The sequence below is a fragment of the Diaporthe citri genome (assembly GCF_014595645.1).
Source record: "Diaporthe citri strain NFHF-8-4 chromosome Unknown scaffold_9, whole genome shotgun sequence".
Taxonomy (NCBI): domain Eukaryota; kingdom Fungi; phylum Ascomycota; class Sordariomycetes; order Diaporthales; family Diaporthaceae; genus Diaporthe; species Diaporthe citri.
Genome location: NW_025064854.1, coordinates 2636349 through 2653909, shown reverse-complemented (window position 1 = coordinate 2653909; position 17561 = coordinate 2636349). Strand labels below are relative to the sequence as shown.

Here is a 17561-nt window from a genome sequence, read left to right as displayed (position 1 = left end):
ATCCATTCCCAACGACCTAAATCGTCCCAATCTGAAGACTTCAATTCTCTTACTATTTCCGCAGAGGCGAGCCACAAGACAAGGAATTTGAAATATTACTCGGCGATAGTCCACGCGAACGCATCGGTCACTCCCTCACTGCGGACGTAAAATGATTCGTCCGTGGCACCACCCCGGTAGACATACCCGAACCAAAAGCGCCCACCCGTGCTGCCACTGTTCGTTGCTATTACTGACTGTCAGCCTGGGCGAATGCCGGCGGATCTCTCCGCGCCGCCAAACAATTCATACTGAACATACCTTGGAAACCATCGGCTGAAGTGCAAGCCTCAAAACCCTTACAGGCGTCCAAGATATGGGCGGACCACTCTTCGGCAGTGTACTCGTCCAACGGGGCGTTATACCCAGCGATAATCCGAGATGGGAACAGGGAGCCTCCAGCAATCCAATCGAGAGGAGGTGTCAGCGCCACCTGGGTGAAGTTGAGGGCGGCGGCTGCAGCAGCTACGACGTCGGCGTTGAACTGCACCATGATGGCTGGCGTTGCGAAGGTGATGGAAAGGGCCAGCGGTAGCAAAATGCCAGAGGGCTGGCTGGGGTCCTTGGCTTATAAAAGCCAGCCTTTTGGCACCCCAGCCGACACATTCCAACGGGTCACAAGATTTACAACAGCCACCGGCTCTTCCGCCATGTTGCAGTCCCACTTATTGCGGGCCGGCTTATGTCCCCAGAGAAGAAGGTGATTCCCAAAACGGGTTTCGACCTGCCAAATGCAACGCACTGCTCGACGTCGAGGTCTTGGCAGGGTTCAGTGGCCTTATCGAGTTGCAACACTGCCCACGGGAACCCTCAACACAACACTAGTGGCATCCGCGGAAGCAACCATCAATTGCAACATTTAGCGAGGAAATTGTTGTATCTTGAGTTTGTAACGTAGTATAAAGTTGCCCTCGTGTCTGTCGAACAAAGATGTGGAGTCTGGATACAGAAATCATGTCCCACGAGATGATCAGAGCCGAAGGCCGCAGAAGCTGCTCGGGCACAGATAGTACAACGGTTGTATCTTCGTCAATGGTCTTACGACGCGAATGAAACAGGTGGTGTCCACGGCGGAACCCTGCGCTCTACAAGGCGCACAAGTGGTAACATTTCGCCTGATCGTGTGTGCCTAGGTATGATGCGAGATGGCTTATCCACGACCCAATGAGCGGGTTTGTGAATCACATCTCAGCCACGGTTGACGAGAATAATTAAGCATCTACCGGTCAATACCTGTGTCACAAATAGTCTCAAGTGCTTGTAGCCAGACACCCCATGGTGAGCCCCAAGCAGTCCTCTTGAAGGCACGGGTTAGGGTCGGCTTACTCATAAGTCGGCGAAATGAAATGTTCAGTGATCAAGTTTGTATAAAAATTAAAATCAAATAAGCTTAATAAGTTGTAGAAAGCATTTACTTTGAAAAATATAATATATGCTACTGAGTTTATTGTTTTGTTGCCTCAATACCTTCCGCGCTCCCTGCCCGTCAATGGTCACCTGACCTTGCTACCGCACTTTTGTCCTCAGCAGCCAAGAGAGAGAGAGTGGCAGTTGCACGGTAACATGAGGGAGCACAGAGCCGCGACACCGGGCATCTGGAGTCTCGACAAGTGTACGGACTGTGGGAAGCTCATACTGATGTTAGTGTGGCCATTACCTATAGGTAGGTGCTACAAACGTCCTGGCAGCAGTTATCATTCTGCCCAGCCAGCAGGGCCCGCTCATTAATCTATTAGCTTGCCATTTCAGAGTTGAGATTCTCCGACATTCCTCGCAACTACAGATTTGATATGTGCTTCAAAACCACCCTCTTGTTCCGCAAAGAAACTAAACTCATGTTAGAATCAGTTTTACAAGTAGACATCTCGCGGCGAGAAGTCTGCTCACCTTTTAATCATGATGCTGATTCTCTTGATCCCCGTCACGTTGAGAGGCGCCGACTTGTTCACCAATCTGCCGCTGAAGTGTTGGGACCAAGTCCTTGATAGGCACCACCACTCGCTGTAGATCAGCAGAGACACTCCAATCCTCCGTTTGCGTCGTAGCCAGGAGCTGGAAATCGTAGCCCCAGCTCACCGAGGCCCGATCGCTGGTGCCCGCCGGGGGGACCGTGTCCTTCAGGTTGAGAACGTGTACTTCTTCCCATCCGTATACGGGATCTCCAGCTCGAGCTGGTTGTATGCTGAAATGTCGAGCTCGGGCCAGTCTCGTCCACGGTTCTCCGCGACGCAAACCCAGCACCCCCGAGCGACTCGTAGTCTAGGTTTCCGTGGAACTTGACTATGCTGTCGTCGAAAGGATTCTCGGCAGGCTTTGGCGGGAGGATGTCGAGCGATGGGTAGCTGGTGCCGTTGCCTCGAACGCTGTCGTCTTGGGACATCTAGTCGCTGGCCGTCCAGGGCGGAAAAGGTAATGTCTCGGTCGTAGCGCCGAGGACAAGGCCAGCGGTCCAGGCGAACTGAGGAATATACATTTTGAGGGATCGCAACGCGCAGGTCTCGACTGGCCGAGCTCAAGTCATACACGCTGCGCAAAGCAGAGAGGGTGTGATTCTCATACCTTCACGGAAAGTAGGCCTCACCGATGTTCCAAGCGTAACCTGAACAAGAACCCGTAGACGAGTCAGCGCCTGGGCCCAAAGAACATACCGGATTGGGCCTAGGACCACCCACAGATCACAGGGCGAACATGACGAACTCTCCGGCCAAACCGTAGGGAACAGCTCCGGAGGAGCCCGGACGTGTTCCGGGCCCCGGTGGCCCCTGGTTGGGAGCCGGAGCCGCCGGCGCCAGTGACGATCTCCTCTTGCCCGGGACGCCGTACTTGTCCCGGGACCGCTGCCGCTGCAGCAGCGCCTCCCGCTTCCTCCTGCTTGTGTTCCAGGACATCTGCCTGACCGGGAACCCGAACGACGTCCGCTTGTCGAGTTGCCGCGGCCGTTGCGCAGAGAGACCTTGCGTGCTAGGGCCCGAGATGCTCGGCACGGTCGAGACGGCGGAGTGGACCGAGGCATTGTCATCTGCCAATGCGGCCTCGGGGGCCAGGTTCTCGTTACTGGGGCTGGCGGCTGCTTGCTTGTGACTTTCTGAGTCTTCCTCGTGGTCCTTGTCCTTGTTGTCCACCTGGATGAACGAGGTCTGGTCCATTGGCAGCGAATCGTCGACCGCCATGGGGTGCCATGAATATCGTTCGTCCCATATCGGTGCCACTGAGTTGTAGACGCCTTTGGGCACCCAAACTGTCATGTCGTCATCGTGCTTCTCTTCCTTCTTCAGTAGCCTTTTGAACATTGTGAAACCTGAAGCTTTGTGTAAGTGATGCGCTGGGTGTGGAAAGGGGTGATTCCCCAGGAAAGTTCTGATATTCTCAGGCTTTCTGAGGACGTTGTCGATGCTGTCTCAAGGTTGTTGAACTTATAGACAGAGCGCCACGTCGACTTGGACAGAGGCCTCTTACGACAGGCTGGTCACTTCGCGTGGTTCGTCATTGTGGAGCCAAAGCAGGCGCAGTAGAGCTGCGCCACTGAACCTCGGGTGGGGGCAGCCTCTGACTGGTTAGCAAGCTTGCGCGGGAGGGGAGGGGGGCCATATTTTGAGGTTGCTCTGTATGTGCAATATCTTGGTAGAAACGCCGTCAAGTTCATCAAAAGCCCCCGGAGGTGCCCAGTCTTGTGTAAAAAAGCAATTGATGCCAGTGCAAGTTCTATTGATGTTGTAGCTTGTTCACAGCTGTCCGCCGCTGGGGCTTCGAAACCGTTGATATCATGGATTTGACCAAATTCCACAATGAGGTGAGGCGGATCATTGACCGCTCCGTACAGCGCCAGCGCATCGATAACCTTGATTGGCTTGCTAGTGTACAAGCTCAACTTCTCCGCGACACGTTCGCACATCGTATCCACACGTTTCTCCCCCATGATGGCCCATCCTGTGCGAGGCAGATCCGAGGTCCAACTTGTCCACGTTCCTTTCCTTCTCTGTCACATCGTGAAAAGCGACGTACCTGAAGCCAGCGGCCGTCGGCGGAGATTGCTCGGGTTGGCCATTTAGCCACGAATCTATAATGATTTCCGATGTTCTCACTTCGGTGAAGCGCTTCCCACTTTTTTCATCCAGAGTCCGCAGTGGAAGACTGATTGCATAATCGAACTATACCTCTTCGAATACGTCGTTGATACCAAATTCATTCCACTGCTTCAGGCTGTTGGTAGCTGGGACAATGACGCAGTCCTGGATGTCGTAGTCACATACACCTGCGGCAAGGTAATTGTGTCTTGTTGTCGGTTAAGTCGAAAATCTGCAATGTTTCGACGATTCTTTGCCATGGTTTATCTGCCTCAATCCTGCAAAACTTCTTGCAGTGCTGCTATTTGCTGGGCTTCATGTACTGACATCAAATTGATCTGCTGTGGTTCTGTAGTCCCGTGATAGTCCACTCGCATACTGCTCATTGCTGAACTGTGGATGGGAAAGACGAAGGCTAATGATGGACGATATTTATCAATGCCACTATTCATATACATCCCGTTTACTGGTGTGATTCCTTCACTGGCCTCAGCCAAGCGAATCAATTTGGCAATGTTAAGTTTCGGGCCACCCGAGGCTTGAGCATTCTTTGTTATCGGGCAATAGTCAAAAGTGCTCTTGATTTGTGGAGTTCGATCCATGGGAATTTTGTTTCTTGGTCAAATCTGGGGGCTAGAACCCTGGGTTGTAAAGATTGTGACTGGCAGCTCGTTGCCCAGGTGCTTTGTTGGACTGAGCTCCTAGCTGACTTAAGCGAAGGCACACACTGTCTATATACTCAAACACACTCGACTTTGAAGAACAGTAGCCAGTATTCTAGGCTGAAAACCGACGTTTCGTCAAAAGTCCAGCGCTGACCTCAGCTTCACGCTTCAGAGACTCAACGACCTCATCCATAACAGCCTCACCCTCCACAACGGTAATGCTCGGGTCTGTAACAGCCGGTGCAGTCTTGAGGTTGGGACAGTTGCCACTATCCCTAGCCGCAGGCCCCATACAAATTGCCGGGCTGCAACGAAGTCCAAGTTAGCAATGATTCCAACCCGTGTACTAAGTGGACTTCCACACATACCTGTGAGCCCAGAATCTGTTGCAGGTCCGCGAAGAACTATAGACAACACTATCTCCAAGCAACTCAATGGTGCGGCCGACCTGATCAGCCATGCAACCCACATTCCAGTTCCAAATTGATCCCACGTTGGCGTTGTAGAAAGCCATCACGCCAACCTGAGCAAAGGCCTCAGTGTAGGCTGAGTAGAGCATCATGTCAGCCATCTATCGTCCATAATACGTAGATACTAAATGGGAATGAAAGCAACGGAACATACTGGTTTTAGCGTAGTTGTCCGCAACGCACGACCCTTGTGCGACCTTGTTCTTCCAGTCGGCTGTCTGGGAATACCACAAGCCGGCGCCTACGACACGGTAGTCGAGGTTGTGTGAAGTCTCGTGGAGGAAAACCGACTCGGCGCCTGAGCAATCTCCGAAGAAGGTCAGATCCACGGTATTGGCCCAGGCCGAGCAGGAGCTTGCACTGTATGCATTCACGATCCGGACCCATTGACGAGCGGCAACTGGGACGCGGCTTTTATTTTCTCGCTATTAGCCAATGCGTTTCTGTTGGAATTTTTCAGGATCCAGCGTCACGATTTTTGCACTCACCCAAACCTATCTGCTACCTGGGCGATGGTCATTCCAGCATTATTGCATCTGCAAATTTGGAAAGAGGCGCCGCACTGTAGCCATGCACGGGTTGTAAGGTCAGTCGCGGACTCTCCCTGACATGCGTGAAAGATTAGACTTGCATCTGAGTACGTCACATCGTAAACCTCGACATCGTACGGGTTGCAGTAGCCCTGCGTTCGGTCAGCCCAACCCTACTTGTCTTATAGACAACCCTTTCTGGCCAGGGAAACCAGGAGAGGCGAAACTCTCCACATAGACCGGAGCTAGGTGACTCACATTACCGTTGGCTACATCATAGCAGGCTTGAGGAATTGTGCCCCAAGCCCACCGATTGAGAGTGTAGCTCGGGGACGGAATGTTGTTTAAACCATTAGGGTTCAGAACAGACAGGCCGTCAGGAAACGCTTCACCATACGAGGCTGGGGGCGCGTCCTGAGCATAGGCTGATCGGAGTACCGCTCCAAGAGCAAAAAGAGCAAGTGGGACCTTCATTTTGGCGTTCTGAAAGTGACTGTCGGGTATTGCTTGAGCTGTTAAACAATTGCCCATGGACCTGGAGCGAGTTGGGAGCATCATAATATACATGTACTCATCCTGTCTTTAAAACTTTTCACTTCAAACAGTGGAAAAATGCATTTCGAGGCCCTCCTGTGAATGGCACTGTGGAATATTGCCATATCAAAGCGCTGAAGTCACGATTGTTTCCATCACGGCCTCATGTAGCCGAGTGAGACAGTCATCCATGGTTTATCTTGGCAAGAAAAAGATAGGGCACATGCGCGAGCGCCCATGCTCATGTGGGCATCCAGTGAAGCTCGTGGGTGTCCATGCTATGCTGAGAGTATTCCCATGAAAAGAACTTCAAGCTAAAGTTCAAGGCAGCCACACTGTGGCATGGCGTCCGGCTCTCTCGGAGAGCTAGAATCTATTTGCCCAATTGCTCGTGTGATATCTAGAGGCTCCCCGATCGTTTGGAAGTTCTTAAATGCCTCACGGCCTTGATTGGCCATCACAGGCGTCCATACACACCTTAAGGTTGGTATGGATCCTTTAAGTACACTATTAACGATTCTAGACTCAGCAGCCACTGGCCATCTGACCACCAGAATAACCACACCAGCCAAAAGCCACAACGTAAGCACCTATCAACCATCTGACCTCGAGCTGGCAAGAAATACTTTCCCATGATTCATCTCTGACTCAGCACCAGCCGACCGCCTGACCGAAATGCACCCCATCAGCGTCATACGAAATCAGAGTTGCGGGCACTCAAGCATTCGAACTGTAGCGCTCTACAACGGACGCCCGGAATTTCTTTAATGAATGCTGCGATTTTTCATGCATTATATCTCAGGCAAGGTGTCTATGATTTGACTGGAAGTCTAATGCCCCAGGGAGTCTACGTCTATGCTGGCTCCGATGCTATCATGGATTCATGTTTGGAGCTGTTTTTGCGTCCAGCACGTATCAACTGCGAGAAGACCGTTGTAACTGTGCGTCTAACACGTCTTATTGCGATCCATGTTCATAAGCCTTATCGTCCCCTGCGTAATCAAAGGGATTCGAATCTAATCTCCCCCCATTACCCCCGTGCTGACAAGCCTCCTCCTCTTTGCTCGCAATTTGAGTACCACTGCTCTCCGGATAAGTTGTTTCTCCCTGCGCGTCGTCACCGTGCGCCCAGCCCTTCTCGGCTTCGCATATACTTTTAACTTTAATATGTGGTCAAATACTGTTTGGCATGGTTGTTCACTCCTGCCGACCATGACCCATTTTCTCCAGGACGCTTTTGTCGTAATTGAAGAATCCCAGAACACTGAATCGCTTCTGTGGCAGGCACCAAGGGATGCACAGGGATAGGGTTATCCCTGGGCAGGCAACCCTTGCACGGGCCTCCCCTGCAACCCTTCTTCAGCCCTGAGGTCATAGATAGCTTCCTTTCCTTCTTTCTTCTGCAGAACCCCCCAACTTAATGAGTTGTCTTATATTTTGATCTGATCCCCAGGCATCTGCCACAGCTTATCTCGCAGATAATTCAAGATGCCTGAGCTCTTGGACATAATAGAGCAGTGTGACAAGTAAGTTAAGTGGGACTGTTGGCTCACCAAAAAAACCCTATTTTTTGTCCATGGAGATTCCTGTCTGCGTTTCGCACCGTAGACCACATTCCGCGCATCAGACTCAAGCTAACACATTTTCAAAGCTTCCCACAGAATGACTTCACCCGATCGGAAGCCTACGATCGGATGGTCGAGTCGTTGTGGCTGTTCTACCTGCCGGACGACCCAAACCCTCACGGCTGCCTGATCGACTCGGTCGTGGAGCGGATGCCTTGGACATCCGACTTCCGCCTGACAACCAGTCCGCGCAAAGAAGTTCACCTTCTCAGGCGCGAGGGTACAGAGGACTGGCAACAAGGCTGCAGAGATGCGGTGCAGGAACTTGTCGACCTCGCCCGCGAGCGAAAGGTGTTCCCCCGGCTGGGGAAGAAGACAGAGGAGCAGTTTCCCATCGTCGGCGGTAACTTTGACATCGGCATCGAGCGCTCGGCATTCAGCATGTTTGGGATCATTGGTCGAGGCGCCCACATGACCGTCTACGTCCAGACGCAGCAAGGTCTCAAATTCTGGATTCCAAGGCGCAGCGCCACCAAGTCGACCTACCCAGGCATGCTTGACCAGGCTGTTGCGGGCGGCGTTGCGCGAGGCGAGTCGCCCCTGGAGTGTATCGTCCGCGAAGCAGGCGAGGAGGCGGCGCTCTCTGCTGATATAGTGAGGGAGAAAGTGGTATCTGCCGGGACGGTGACGTGGTTCAACATCTCGGACGAGGGAGCTGGTGGCGAGCCCGGTTTGATGAACCCGGGCATCCTCTACGTGTACGACTTGCAGGTCGGAGAAGACGTCGTGTTCAAACCGGTGGAAGACGACATCGAGGGCTTCTCGTTGATGGGAGTCGATGAGGTGGGGGAGTCTTTGCGCCGGGGCGACTTCAAGCCGAGCTGTGCGATGGTCATGCTGGATTTTTTCATCAGGCACGGCCTAATCACCGCTGAGAATGAGAAGGACTACGACACAATCGTCGACAGATTACACCGCAGATTACCATTCCGGACGTCGCCAAGTCTTCGAGGTGGAGATTTGTGATAGCTGGATGTTGTTCAATCCAGCTTCTGTACCGAGCTCACTTACGCCGGCACAATGAAGCTGCTCTCCCTGAAAAGAGGATAATATATATTGAGCAGGCGGTAGCAATTTGCAGGATCACACGACAGGCGGCCGGTGCAAATGTAAACAACTGCGACGTGGAGAGTAATGAGTGTGCAGCCTTTGGTTCAAGACGTCATAATATCGGCTAAATAGCCATTGAACCAGGCCTGAACTCTGCTTACTCGGTGATTGCCTTTGCATCCGAGAGCTTAGACAATTTACACACTCATGTAGTATCGGCAAATAAGCTCTTGGCCTGGTGCTCCTAGTCCTACCTGTATACTCAAATGGGACTCCCAGGGCGGGGCTTGGGCCATATCAGGCACAAAGTTGTGCCCTCTGTAAGTCGCAATTCTCCTCATTTGATTTATATTATACATCGGAGAATGCTTCCCCTGTGAATCGTTTGAAGCTTCCCATATTCTGCCATTTCGATCGCTCCAAGTGACAAGTCCTCAACACCACATCTCTGCACATTTCCCATAATGCAGGCAATATTGGTTGCACTTCTGTTCAGAGATCTTGTGGCTGCACTCGTGCCGACTACATGGAACGGGGGTTCCTACGAGTGCAAATGCTATGTCGGCGATGAATGCTGGCCCAAATCCGAGGAATGGTCCGCTCTCAACGCCACCCTGAACGGTAACCTCGCCGTCCATATTCCTCCTGGCGCTGTCTGCCACAACACCTATCAGGGCCCACTCGGGAACATCAGTACATACAATGACGCTGCATGCTCGAGTGTCTCGATGAACTTCCAAAGCGCACAATGGGCGTGAGTTGCACCCAAGATGGAGACGCACGACTACGCACTGATACCATGCACAGAACCGATCAACCCGCCGCAGCTTTGTGGACCTACTATACCAACGAGACCTGCCGACCGACAAATAACCCCAACACGCCTTGTATGCTCGGGTACTATGGAGTCTACGTCATCCTTGCAAAGACCTACGAACACGTAAAAGCAGGCGTTGACTTCGCTCGCACTCACGATCTGCGGCTGGTCATCCGCAACACCGGGCATGACTTTTTGGGCAGGAGCACTGGCTGGGGAGCACTGGTCATCAATACCCATGGCTTCAAGAACGCAACGTTCATAGAGTCCTATGCTGGTCCAGGAGACTACCATGGATCAGCAGTCACCGTTGGAGCTGGAATACAAGGGGGTGAATTGCTTAAGTTGGGCAGCGCGCAAAACCCACCTGTGACAGTTGTGGTCGGGGAATGCTCAGTATGTACACCCCCAGAAACGAGTTTACAAGTTTCGGTATGGCTTACAAGATCTAGACGGTTGGACCAGCAGGCGGTTTCGTGCAGGGTGGCGGCCATGGCCCCTGGACCACCGTGAAAGGGATGGCCGCAGATACAGTGCTCGAATTCGAAGTCTTGACAGCAGCAGGCGACATTGTCACCGCGAATTCCGATACGAACTTGGACCTGTTCTGGGCGCTCAGGGGCGGAGGTCCCTCGGCCTTCGGTGTGATCCTCTCGGCTACCTTCCAAACGTTCGTTGATGTTCCCTCGGCCGGCGCAACCCTCGACATCAACCCCAGCCATACAGACAATCGGACGTTGCTCTGGGAGGCTATCACCATCTTCCACAGCTACTCGAATCACTTCGTCGACAACGGGCTCTACGTATACTTCGAAGCGGGTGTTTTCGGCCTTCACGTCCAGCCCTTCTTGGCCGTGGACCAAACCTCGGCACAACTCGATGCAATCATTGCCCCTGTGCTTCGCGACTTGGACGGCATCGGGATCAGATACAGCACCTCCACCAAGCAATACCAAACATTCTTCGCGCTTTACAATGACCTCTTCGAGCCCGAGGGCGCGGGTATCTCGGCTCTGACTGGCGGTTGGGTCTTCGCGCACCAAGACATCGCAAGAAACAACACGAACATCATCAACTCATTCAAGAACCTACAAAGTAAGGGGGCAAGCGCGATCGGGCACATGTGGAACCCGGCCTATGGCATGCCAAACTCGAACAACGCGCTGAATCCAAGGTTTCGGGACGCAAGTGTTCATGTTATCGCCGCGATGTCTGTTTCAAGCAGTGCGACGTGGGAGCAGAAGATGGCGGCACAGAAGACGCTGACATTTGACATCAACCAAAAGATGAGGGAAGCTGGCCCGAGTGGGTTCGGGTACGTGAATGAGGTGAGTTTCAGGATTACCTCTGGCCACCGACTTGTGCTGGATCCAGGTGAAGGGCTGACAATGATATGCCACGCTTTGCAGGGCGACTCGAACCAGCCTGACTGGCAGACCGCTTTCTATGGAACTAATTACCCTCGGTTACTTGACATCCGCAAGAAATGGGACCCAAATGGTGTCTTTTACGCCATCGCCACACCGGGGACGGAGGATTGGGAGGTCATCGATTATGGGACCAAGTTATGCAAGAAGTCAGGCGCGGCATGAAATAGCAGAATGTGATGAACTGATGCCTATATCTGTGTACATGTGTACAAATTGGTTGTCGAATGCCACTTCTCAACCAAATGAATCTATCAAGCATCAGATGGCCATGCTGGGTACTCCCATCCGCTGACTCCGTTCGCCATCAGCCTCGTGTCCAGGCCATCGGCGCCCTGTGAGATGTAGTACACCTTGGTGAAAGGCACTACGCTGTAGTACTGGAAGGCAGTTCCGGCGGGTACAAAGACCACGTCGCCAGTTGCCAGCTGAATAGTCTCTCCGTTGATCTCGAAGCTCAGCAAGCCCTCCAGCACTTCGAACGCAGAGTGGCCGGTCAAAGCTGTGCTGCCACTCGCGCTGCTGCCGGTGGCCGTGGAGGTATCATTAGTACCGGGGATGCTCATGGCCGATTCGTTAGACAGCTTCTGGGAGAGGATGATAGTAGCGAGGGTGAAGTCCCCAGCTGCCTGCGTGGGCGTGACGAGCGGTTGGACGATCTGGTAGAACCCAGCCTCATCACTGAGCCACTTGGGCCCAAAGTCCTTGGCCACGAAGTACGGCGTCTTCTCATCGGCACCCAACTCGGCCGCAGCGGCGTGCCAGCCATTCACGTCACCAGACCCCTTGGCCGCGGAGTACGAGCCGTTGACTAGCTCACGCGAGGGCGTGAAGTTGAGCTGGGCGTAGACGTCGAAGGACTCGAGCGCCGCGATGACCTCGGCCGGCGGCGAGCTGCTGGTGGCGTTGTAGGGGCTCGCGTCGTTGATGTCGTATGGGCTCTGCAGCGGGGAAGTATAGTTGGCGTTGGCCAGCGCGTAGAAGAGGTCCTCAAACCCGCCAGTCTGGATAACGCCGACCATGTCGGTGTCTGGGTCGAGGACCTGGAAGGTGTGGGTTGTGTTGTGAGGCACGGCGCCATAGTCGCCCGGGGTCAGGAGCCGTGCCTCCTCGTTGTCGTATGTCGCTGCGGAGGCTGCCCAGAGCTGGAAGCGGCCCTTGAGACAGAAAAAGTTCTCGTAGTGGCTGAGATGGGCGTGTGGCAGGGCGCCGAGCGAGCCTGACGCCGGCGCGCCGGCTGAGATCAGGGTGAAGGCGTTGTCAGAGCTGGGACCTGTCACTGGGAAGCGATATGTCTGCGCGACGACGACGACCCCGGGGATGCCATAGTGACGGACGGCGTAGGGGCGAGGTGAGGACGGCACCTCAGACACCCACAGGGACGAAGTGGTATCGGCCGAAGCCTGGCGACGAAGAGGTGCACGGCCAGGAGGGGGAGGTATCGTCGCAATGACCGAGGCAGAGAGCCCGAGAAGGGTGCTGAGAGCTGAGAGCTGCATGGTGAGTCGGTGATGGGGAAACGGGTGAATTCACCGGTGATGGTGTGGCATCTACGACCCGAACACTTGAAAATCGAAGTCCATGGCCCTACATGTAATATCTGGAGGGTCTCGTCACGATCAACCTACCAGCAGTGCAGCGCAGAATCAGGACTCGGGAATTCCATCACATATGTCGTCGCCGCCGGCTTTTCCTGGGTGTGGATATCGAAGACCACAAGATCTACTAAAGCCGCATGTTCTGGGGTATCTGAGTGGACTGACAAGCCAGAACGGGTCTTGAAATGCATATGCCCATCTCCGACTGCTCGTCCCAACCCGGTTGGAACGGTACCTGATCCCTGCCGTCAGCGTTTATGCCTGCGTCAGGGTCACATTGACTGTTTGCCCCCGGCGTTTCGTTTCAATGAACCTGAAGTCTACGGTGCCAAGCTACTGATTTCGAAACTCAATTCGTATCGATGCCGTCCCTAAAAGAAGCTTAAACAGATCTCAAGGAGTGCCTGTGAATCATAGCACCATCATTGTTCGAATACTTGGACCAAAGTCCATCTGTGAATCATGCACAGATTGATGGGACCAAACAACCCCGGCAGTTACTGACTAAATGGACAAGTGACATAGAAAAGGTGTCACGCGCTTTTCAGCTGTTCGAGAAAGCAAACACTGTATGCTTCACGGTAGATTTCCGTTCTTCGATGCTTGTCTTTGAGAAGAACCAAGGGTTTATGTTGCCTACATTCAGAACGCTCTCGGCTTGGAACTTTGTTTCTTAGAACATGCCGAAGTTCAAGATACGCGCAAGCAAGTGGAACCCGGCATTTGGCCGCGGGACCCCTGCTCTCCACACAGTTTGTGCCCATTTCTTGATCGGCCTGTTCCGCTCACTGAAGATGTTGTGGGAAGCCATAAATACAACGGACGATAAATCATACCGAGACTGTCCGGCTAAGCAAGCTTCTTGTCTGTCAAGCAGCCGTTGCATGGGATCGCACGATCTTTTCTGTCACCTACAATGGAGACACGGGGAACAAGTATTGCTAGTTACACATTTCGTCGGCATTACTCAAAGAACCCGAGCTCTAAAAGTGCCGATATGCGGCCTCACGACGGGCACCATCAAAGAAATAGAAGGTAGGAGACTCCCGACTGGCCGAGACCGCGAGGACGTATTCTCAGGCATACTAGTTGCATAAGGGTGCCGTGGTACCGAACAATACCACCCTCTCAACAAAGCCTTTACACCCGACACTATACCACTTTGCCTGACTCGGCAATTCGAGTCTTCGAAGCTAGCAAATCTGCCTCAGCAGAAAGGGCCCGGGACGAACACAGCATCATTCATCGAACCAAGCCGTACTCTCAATCTGCGACACTTTCACTGATCTGCACCATGAAGGCGTCGTCCATCCATATACTCCAAAGCTCCGAGTGCCACGGCTTCATCGGGTTAACAAGCTGGAAGTCAAAGTACCGGAAAAGCTGCCCGTCCCTCTGTTAGCGCCACGCAGCTCCTACGCCTGGATGGATTCTGGTAAGGCGGAGCGCTCACCTCAAAATAGACCTTGTTCAGCTCCATGAACGCCAGCGGTTTCCCAGCGCAGCCGAACCGGCCGTGGCCAAAGACCATCTCGACCAGCCGTTCCATTGACGCGCGTTTGTCCTCGTCCGCCTCCGTGAAGCGTTCGGGGCGGAAGAGTTCGCCGTCGTGGCCCCAGTGGCGGGGTGAGCGCATCATGGGTATCAAGTTCCATCCGACGGCGGTGCCGCCAGGTATGAACTTGCCGTCGATCTCATCACCTTGGGGGGGAACCACCTTGGGGAATTTGATCGGTGTAGGTGGCCGCATGCGGAGCCCCTCGTATATGACAGCCTACATAGCAGAGGTGAGCACGCGGCCTTGCTGGTGGCAGGCTGGGACCCGCCATTTGGATCACGAACCTGAAGATAGGGAAACTGCTTGGCCTCGTCGTGCTTGATTGGGCTTGATACCCGTCCCTCGTCGACGGCCTCTCTGACGACCTGTTTGAGCTTATGGTACACGCGCGGATTTGTCATAAGATACAGCATTGTGCAGCGTATAGTCGCAGCTGTTGTGTCCGACCCAGCCGACATGGCGAACAAAGCCTCGCTGACGCAAGCACCCATGGGGAGCCCAGCTCGTATGAATGCACCCTAAGTAATTCAGCAGCCACTTCCCGACAGGAAGAGCATGTTCCAAGGCGGGGTTATACTTACCAGTAGGTCTTTCTCGTCAGGGGCTCCAGGCTTGAATCGTTTTTTGAGTTCTTCTTCCATGATTCTGTCACAGAGTACGCATCAACCTTGACTGTCGCCAGAGTCATATCAGCCGAGTCTGACCCTCACCGTATCAATACCCCGGGCCCCTCTTTGTCCGTACTCTTGGGACCAAATGCTTTGAGAAAGTAGTTTGAGGTTGTTATAGACCGCAGCCAGGGGACGTTCATCGGAATGGTATAGGTCCTCATAGTCGCCCGAAGCGCAGCCATGAGCCCATGGACGTCAGAGTGGGTCCTCAGGAATCCCAGCTCACTCCCAAACGCGACACGAGTGATGACGTCCATGGTGAAGAAGTTAGCAATATCGGCAAAGTTGACAATGCGCGCCCGGCCCGGGCCTTGGGACAGCTCGTCTCGGATGTGCTGGTTGAGTGCCCTGATGATGTCGTCTACTATCGGCTCCATAGCTAATGTCTCGCGGCCGCCATAGGGACCTGCTAATTTGGCCTTGATGGCATCGTGAGCTGGTATTTCCGTCGTTGAGAACATGGTGTCATGATCCGGGTGCTTGAACGAGCCGCTGTAGAAAGCATCTTTGCCATAGGTTCCCCGGGCGCCGCACATTCTGCGCAGGACGTCTGGGTCGTCTGTCAGGATAGTGTTGGGGCTGATCCTGACGAGGTGGCCGTATTTCTTGGCCAGGTCGTTGTACAGCCATCCTTCTTGGCCAGTGGCGGTGCTTGAAATTTCATAAAGTGATGAGATGCCGGCGATAAAAGGACCTGGAACGCTCCGAAGCCGACTCCAGGAGTAAATTGTCGAGGCTAAATAATAGATCAAGAGGGCCGTTGCGATGATTCCTAGCCATGCAGTAGGGGTGGCTATATCCGTTATCGCCATTGCAACCTTGAAAGTAAGAGAACAGATTTTGTCCGTAGCGTTTGGAAGTTGAACTGTGAGTCAAGTCTCGCAGAAAAAAACTTTAACCTGAGGTACGGACAGTGTCTTCTCCTCTTCTTATACATCTCATTTCATATGACAATGGATTGTGTCATAAATGGCTTACTACTCATATCCAGCCGATGCTGTGTAAGCTGGGCTGGTTGCATTCTGCCCAGAACCGAGTGATATCTTGATGGCTTCGGGGGACGATCATTCCCATTGTGGCTGCCGCGCCCTGGGAGTCATTCTTGCATTGCAGCGCGAAATGCTGACCGCATGTGAGCTATGTGCCACCCTACAGCTGTCCACTGGGGGGCGGGGTAATCACAAGCAGCAAAGCCAACGAATACTTTGGCTTGGTTCTTGTGATCTTCAGGTGCAGCCACCCATTAGTTCTGTGGAGGCAAAGCTTTCAGACGTATGTGCCGCCCTTGCTTATCAAGCTAATGCTTTTCGTCTAAAGAGCACTTTTTTGTGTCGAGGCTTGGTGGCCCCACGTGGATATTACCGGCAGCTCGGATGTCCTAGTGTCAGCTCATCTAAATGACCGGCTATTATAGGCCGCAGACTTGTGACGAACGCCAATACGGCTGATCTGCCACCATCGCTGAGGACACCACATCGAATATTTGCAGTCTATTGGCCCCGGCTTTTCCGCTTACGCCGGGGCTTTTTGTGCGCATGGCTATGTGTGCAGGACACAGATTACTGGTGAGTTGGCAAGCCAAGGGTGTGTATGGATTGGGATCAAGGAAAACTTACGTTGTACTTGGCTCGAAGATTGTCAGCCGCCGTGCGATAAGGACGAGTCTGCCACTTGCCTTGAGATGAATAAGAACGCCATCTCTCTTCAGTCATGCCACAACATACGGAGAACAGGATAGACGGACATCAGCAAGGAAGACGAGTAACAAATGCAACATATTTTATCGAAGTTTTGTTAAGTTTAGAGTGAAGCAAAAGCAAGACATAGTCAAATAGAAGAGTACGAGCAGAAATCAGTGACATTTTTTTTAAAAAGTTTATTTAGATAAAGAATAGAGACAATCTTACCACAGATTCCAATCCTACCTACCATCCGCGTTGAACTGGTGGAATTATAGATCTAAAAACACCTACTGTTGCAGGCCAAAGTGCTTCCTGGCCCATTCGACCTCCTCATTAGTGGGGATGTCAGTGTTGATGCCACAAACGCCTTGGAGCCGAGCAGTGAGAATCTTGAGTGCCTTCACTCGAAGGTTGCAACTCATCCTCTCGGGCGCTGTCTTGGCGCTCGCGGCCTGCAGCTTCAACCTTTCAACCTGATAATCTGTCTCCATCTGGGCCTGCAACACCTGCTCCATGACAATATTAGAGGAAGGTGAGACTTCCCTGTTGATTAATCGATGCGTCAGGGAATCAATGGTGGTTTGGTCCATGGTGTTCTGCTGAGCTATTTTCGTAAAGGTGCTGTGACAAGTTCTTGTGTTCTGCAGGTTTTGAAGACGATTGAGTGGTAATGAAGCGGATGGTGATGTGTTTCAAAAGTCGACGCTATCCTCGAAGCTTTAGGTCATACTTTATAATGCCGTGGCTGCCATATCCCTATCTTGAGTTCTGATCCGCCACACAAAGAACATGAATGGTCTTCATAACCCCGGGCTTTGTGTTTTATTGTTC

General features: G+C 52.9%; 9 protein-coding genes across 9 annotated transcripts; 2 read left to right on the top strand and 7 right to left on the bottom strand.

Moving 5' to 3' along the window:
- Positions 1-95: 95 nt before the first annotated feature.
- On the bottom strand, positions 96-532 carry INS49_015825 (uncharacterized protein; the record flags this gene model as incomplete). Its single annotated transcript, XM_043176503.1, has 2 exons — positions 96-226; positions 301-532. The coding sequence occupies 2 exons, from the start codon at positions 530-532 to the stop codon at positions 96-98; spliced, it is 363 nt and encodes a 120-aa protein (XP_043019958.1).
- A 1397-nt stretch (positions 533-1929) lies between these two features.
- INS49_015824 (uncharacterized protein) lies at positions 1930-2419 on the bottom strand (the record flags this gene model as incomplete). Its single annotated transcript, XM_043176502.1, has 2 exons — positions 1930-2221; positions 2274-2419. 2 exons carry the CDS (start codon positions 2417-2419, stop codon positions 1930-1932), a joined length of 438 nt encoding a protein of 145 aa, XP_043019957.1.
- A 295-nt stretch (positions 2420-2714) lies between these two features.
- On the bottom strand, positions 2715-3329 carry INS49_015823 (uncharacterized protein; the record flags this gene model as incomplete). Its single annotated transcript, XM_043176501.1, has 1 exon — positions 2715-3329. One exon carries the CDS (start codon positions 3327-3329, stop codon positions 2715-2717), a length of 615 nt encoding a protein of 204 aa, XP_043019956.1.
- Positions 3330-5043: 1714 nt separating this feature from the next.
- INS49_015822 (uncharacterized protein) lies at positions 5044-5625 on the bottom strand (the record flags this gene model as incomplete). The annotated part of the gene is made up of 5 exons (XM_043176500.1): positions 5044-5073; positions 5137-5172; positions 5238-5314; positions 5393-5536; positions 5613-5625. 5 exons carry the CDS (start codon positions 5623-5625, stop codon positions 5044-5046), a joined length of 300 nt encoding a protein of 99 aa, XP_043019955.1.
- Positions 5626-7790: 2165 nt separating this feature from the next.
- On the top strand, positions 7791-8893 carry INS49_015821 (uncharacterized protein; the record flags this gene model as incomplete). The annotated part of the gene is made up of 2 exons (XM_043176499.1): positions 7791-7828; positions 7954-8893. The coding sequence occupies 2 exons, from the start codon at positions 7791-7793 to the stop codon at positions 8891-8893; spliced, it is 978 nt and encodes a 325-aa protein (XP_043019954.1).
- A 548-nt stretch (positions 8894-9441) lies between these two features.
- INS49_015820 (uncharacterized protein) lies at positions 9442-11386 on the top strand (the record flags this gene model as incomplete). The annotated part of the gene is made up of 4 exons (XM_043176498.1): positions 9442-9731; positions 9785-10190; positions 10247-11122; positions 11204-11386. 4 exons carry the CDS (start codon positions 9442-9444, stop codon positions 11384-11386), a joined length of 1755 nt encoding a protein of 584 aa, XP_043019953.1.
- Positions 11387-11475: 89 nt separating this feature from the next.
- INS49_015819 (uncharacterized protein) lies at positions 11476-12720 on the bottom strand (the record flags this gene model as incomplete). Its single annotated transcript, XM_043176497.1, has 1 exon — positions 11476-12720. One exon carries the CDS (start codon positions 12718-12720, stop codon positions 11476-11478), a length of 1245 nt encoding a protein of 414 aa, XP_043019952.1.
- A 1362-nt stretch (positions 12721-14082) lies between these two features.
- INS49_015818 (uncharacterized protein) lies at positions 14083-15860 on the bottom strand (the record flags this gene model as incomplete). The annotated part of the gene is made up of 5 exons (XM_043176496.1): positions 14083-14202; positions 14273-14593; positions 14662-14851; positions 14959-15049; positions 15122-15860. The coding sequence occupies 5 exons, from the start codon at positions 15858-15860 to the stop codon at positions 14083-14085; spliced, it is 1461 nt and encodes a 486-aa protein (XP_043019951.1).
- A 1157-nt stretch (positions 15861-17017) lies between these two features.
- On the bottom strand, positions 17018-17320 carry INS49_015817 (uncharacterized protein; the record flags this gene model as incomplete). The annotated part of the gene is made up of 1 exon (XM_043176495.1): positions 17018-17320. One exon carries the CDS (start codon positions 17318-17320, stop codon positions 17018-17020), a length of 303 nt encoding a protein of 100 aa, XP_043019950.1.
- Positions 17321-17561: the final 241 nt, after the last annotated feature.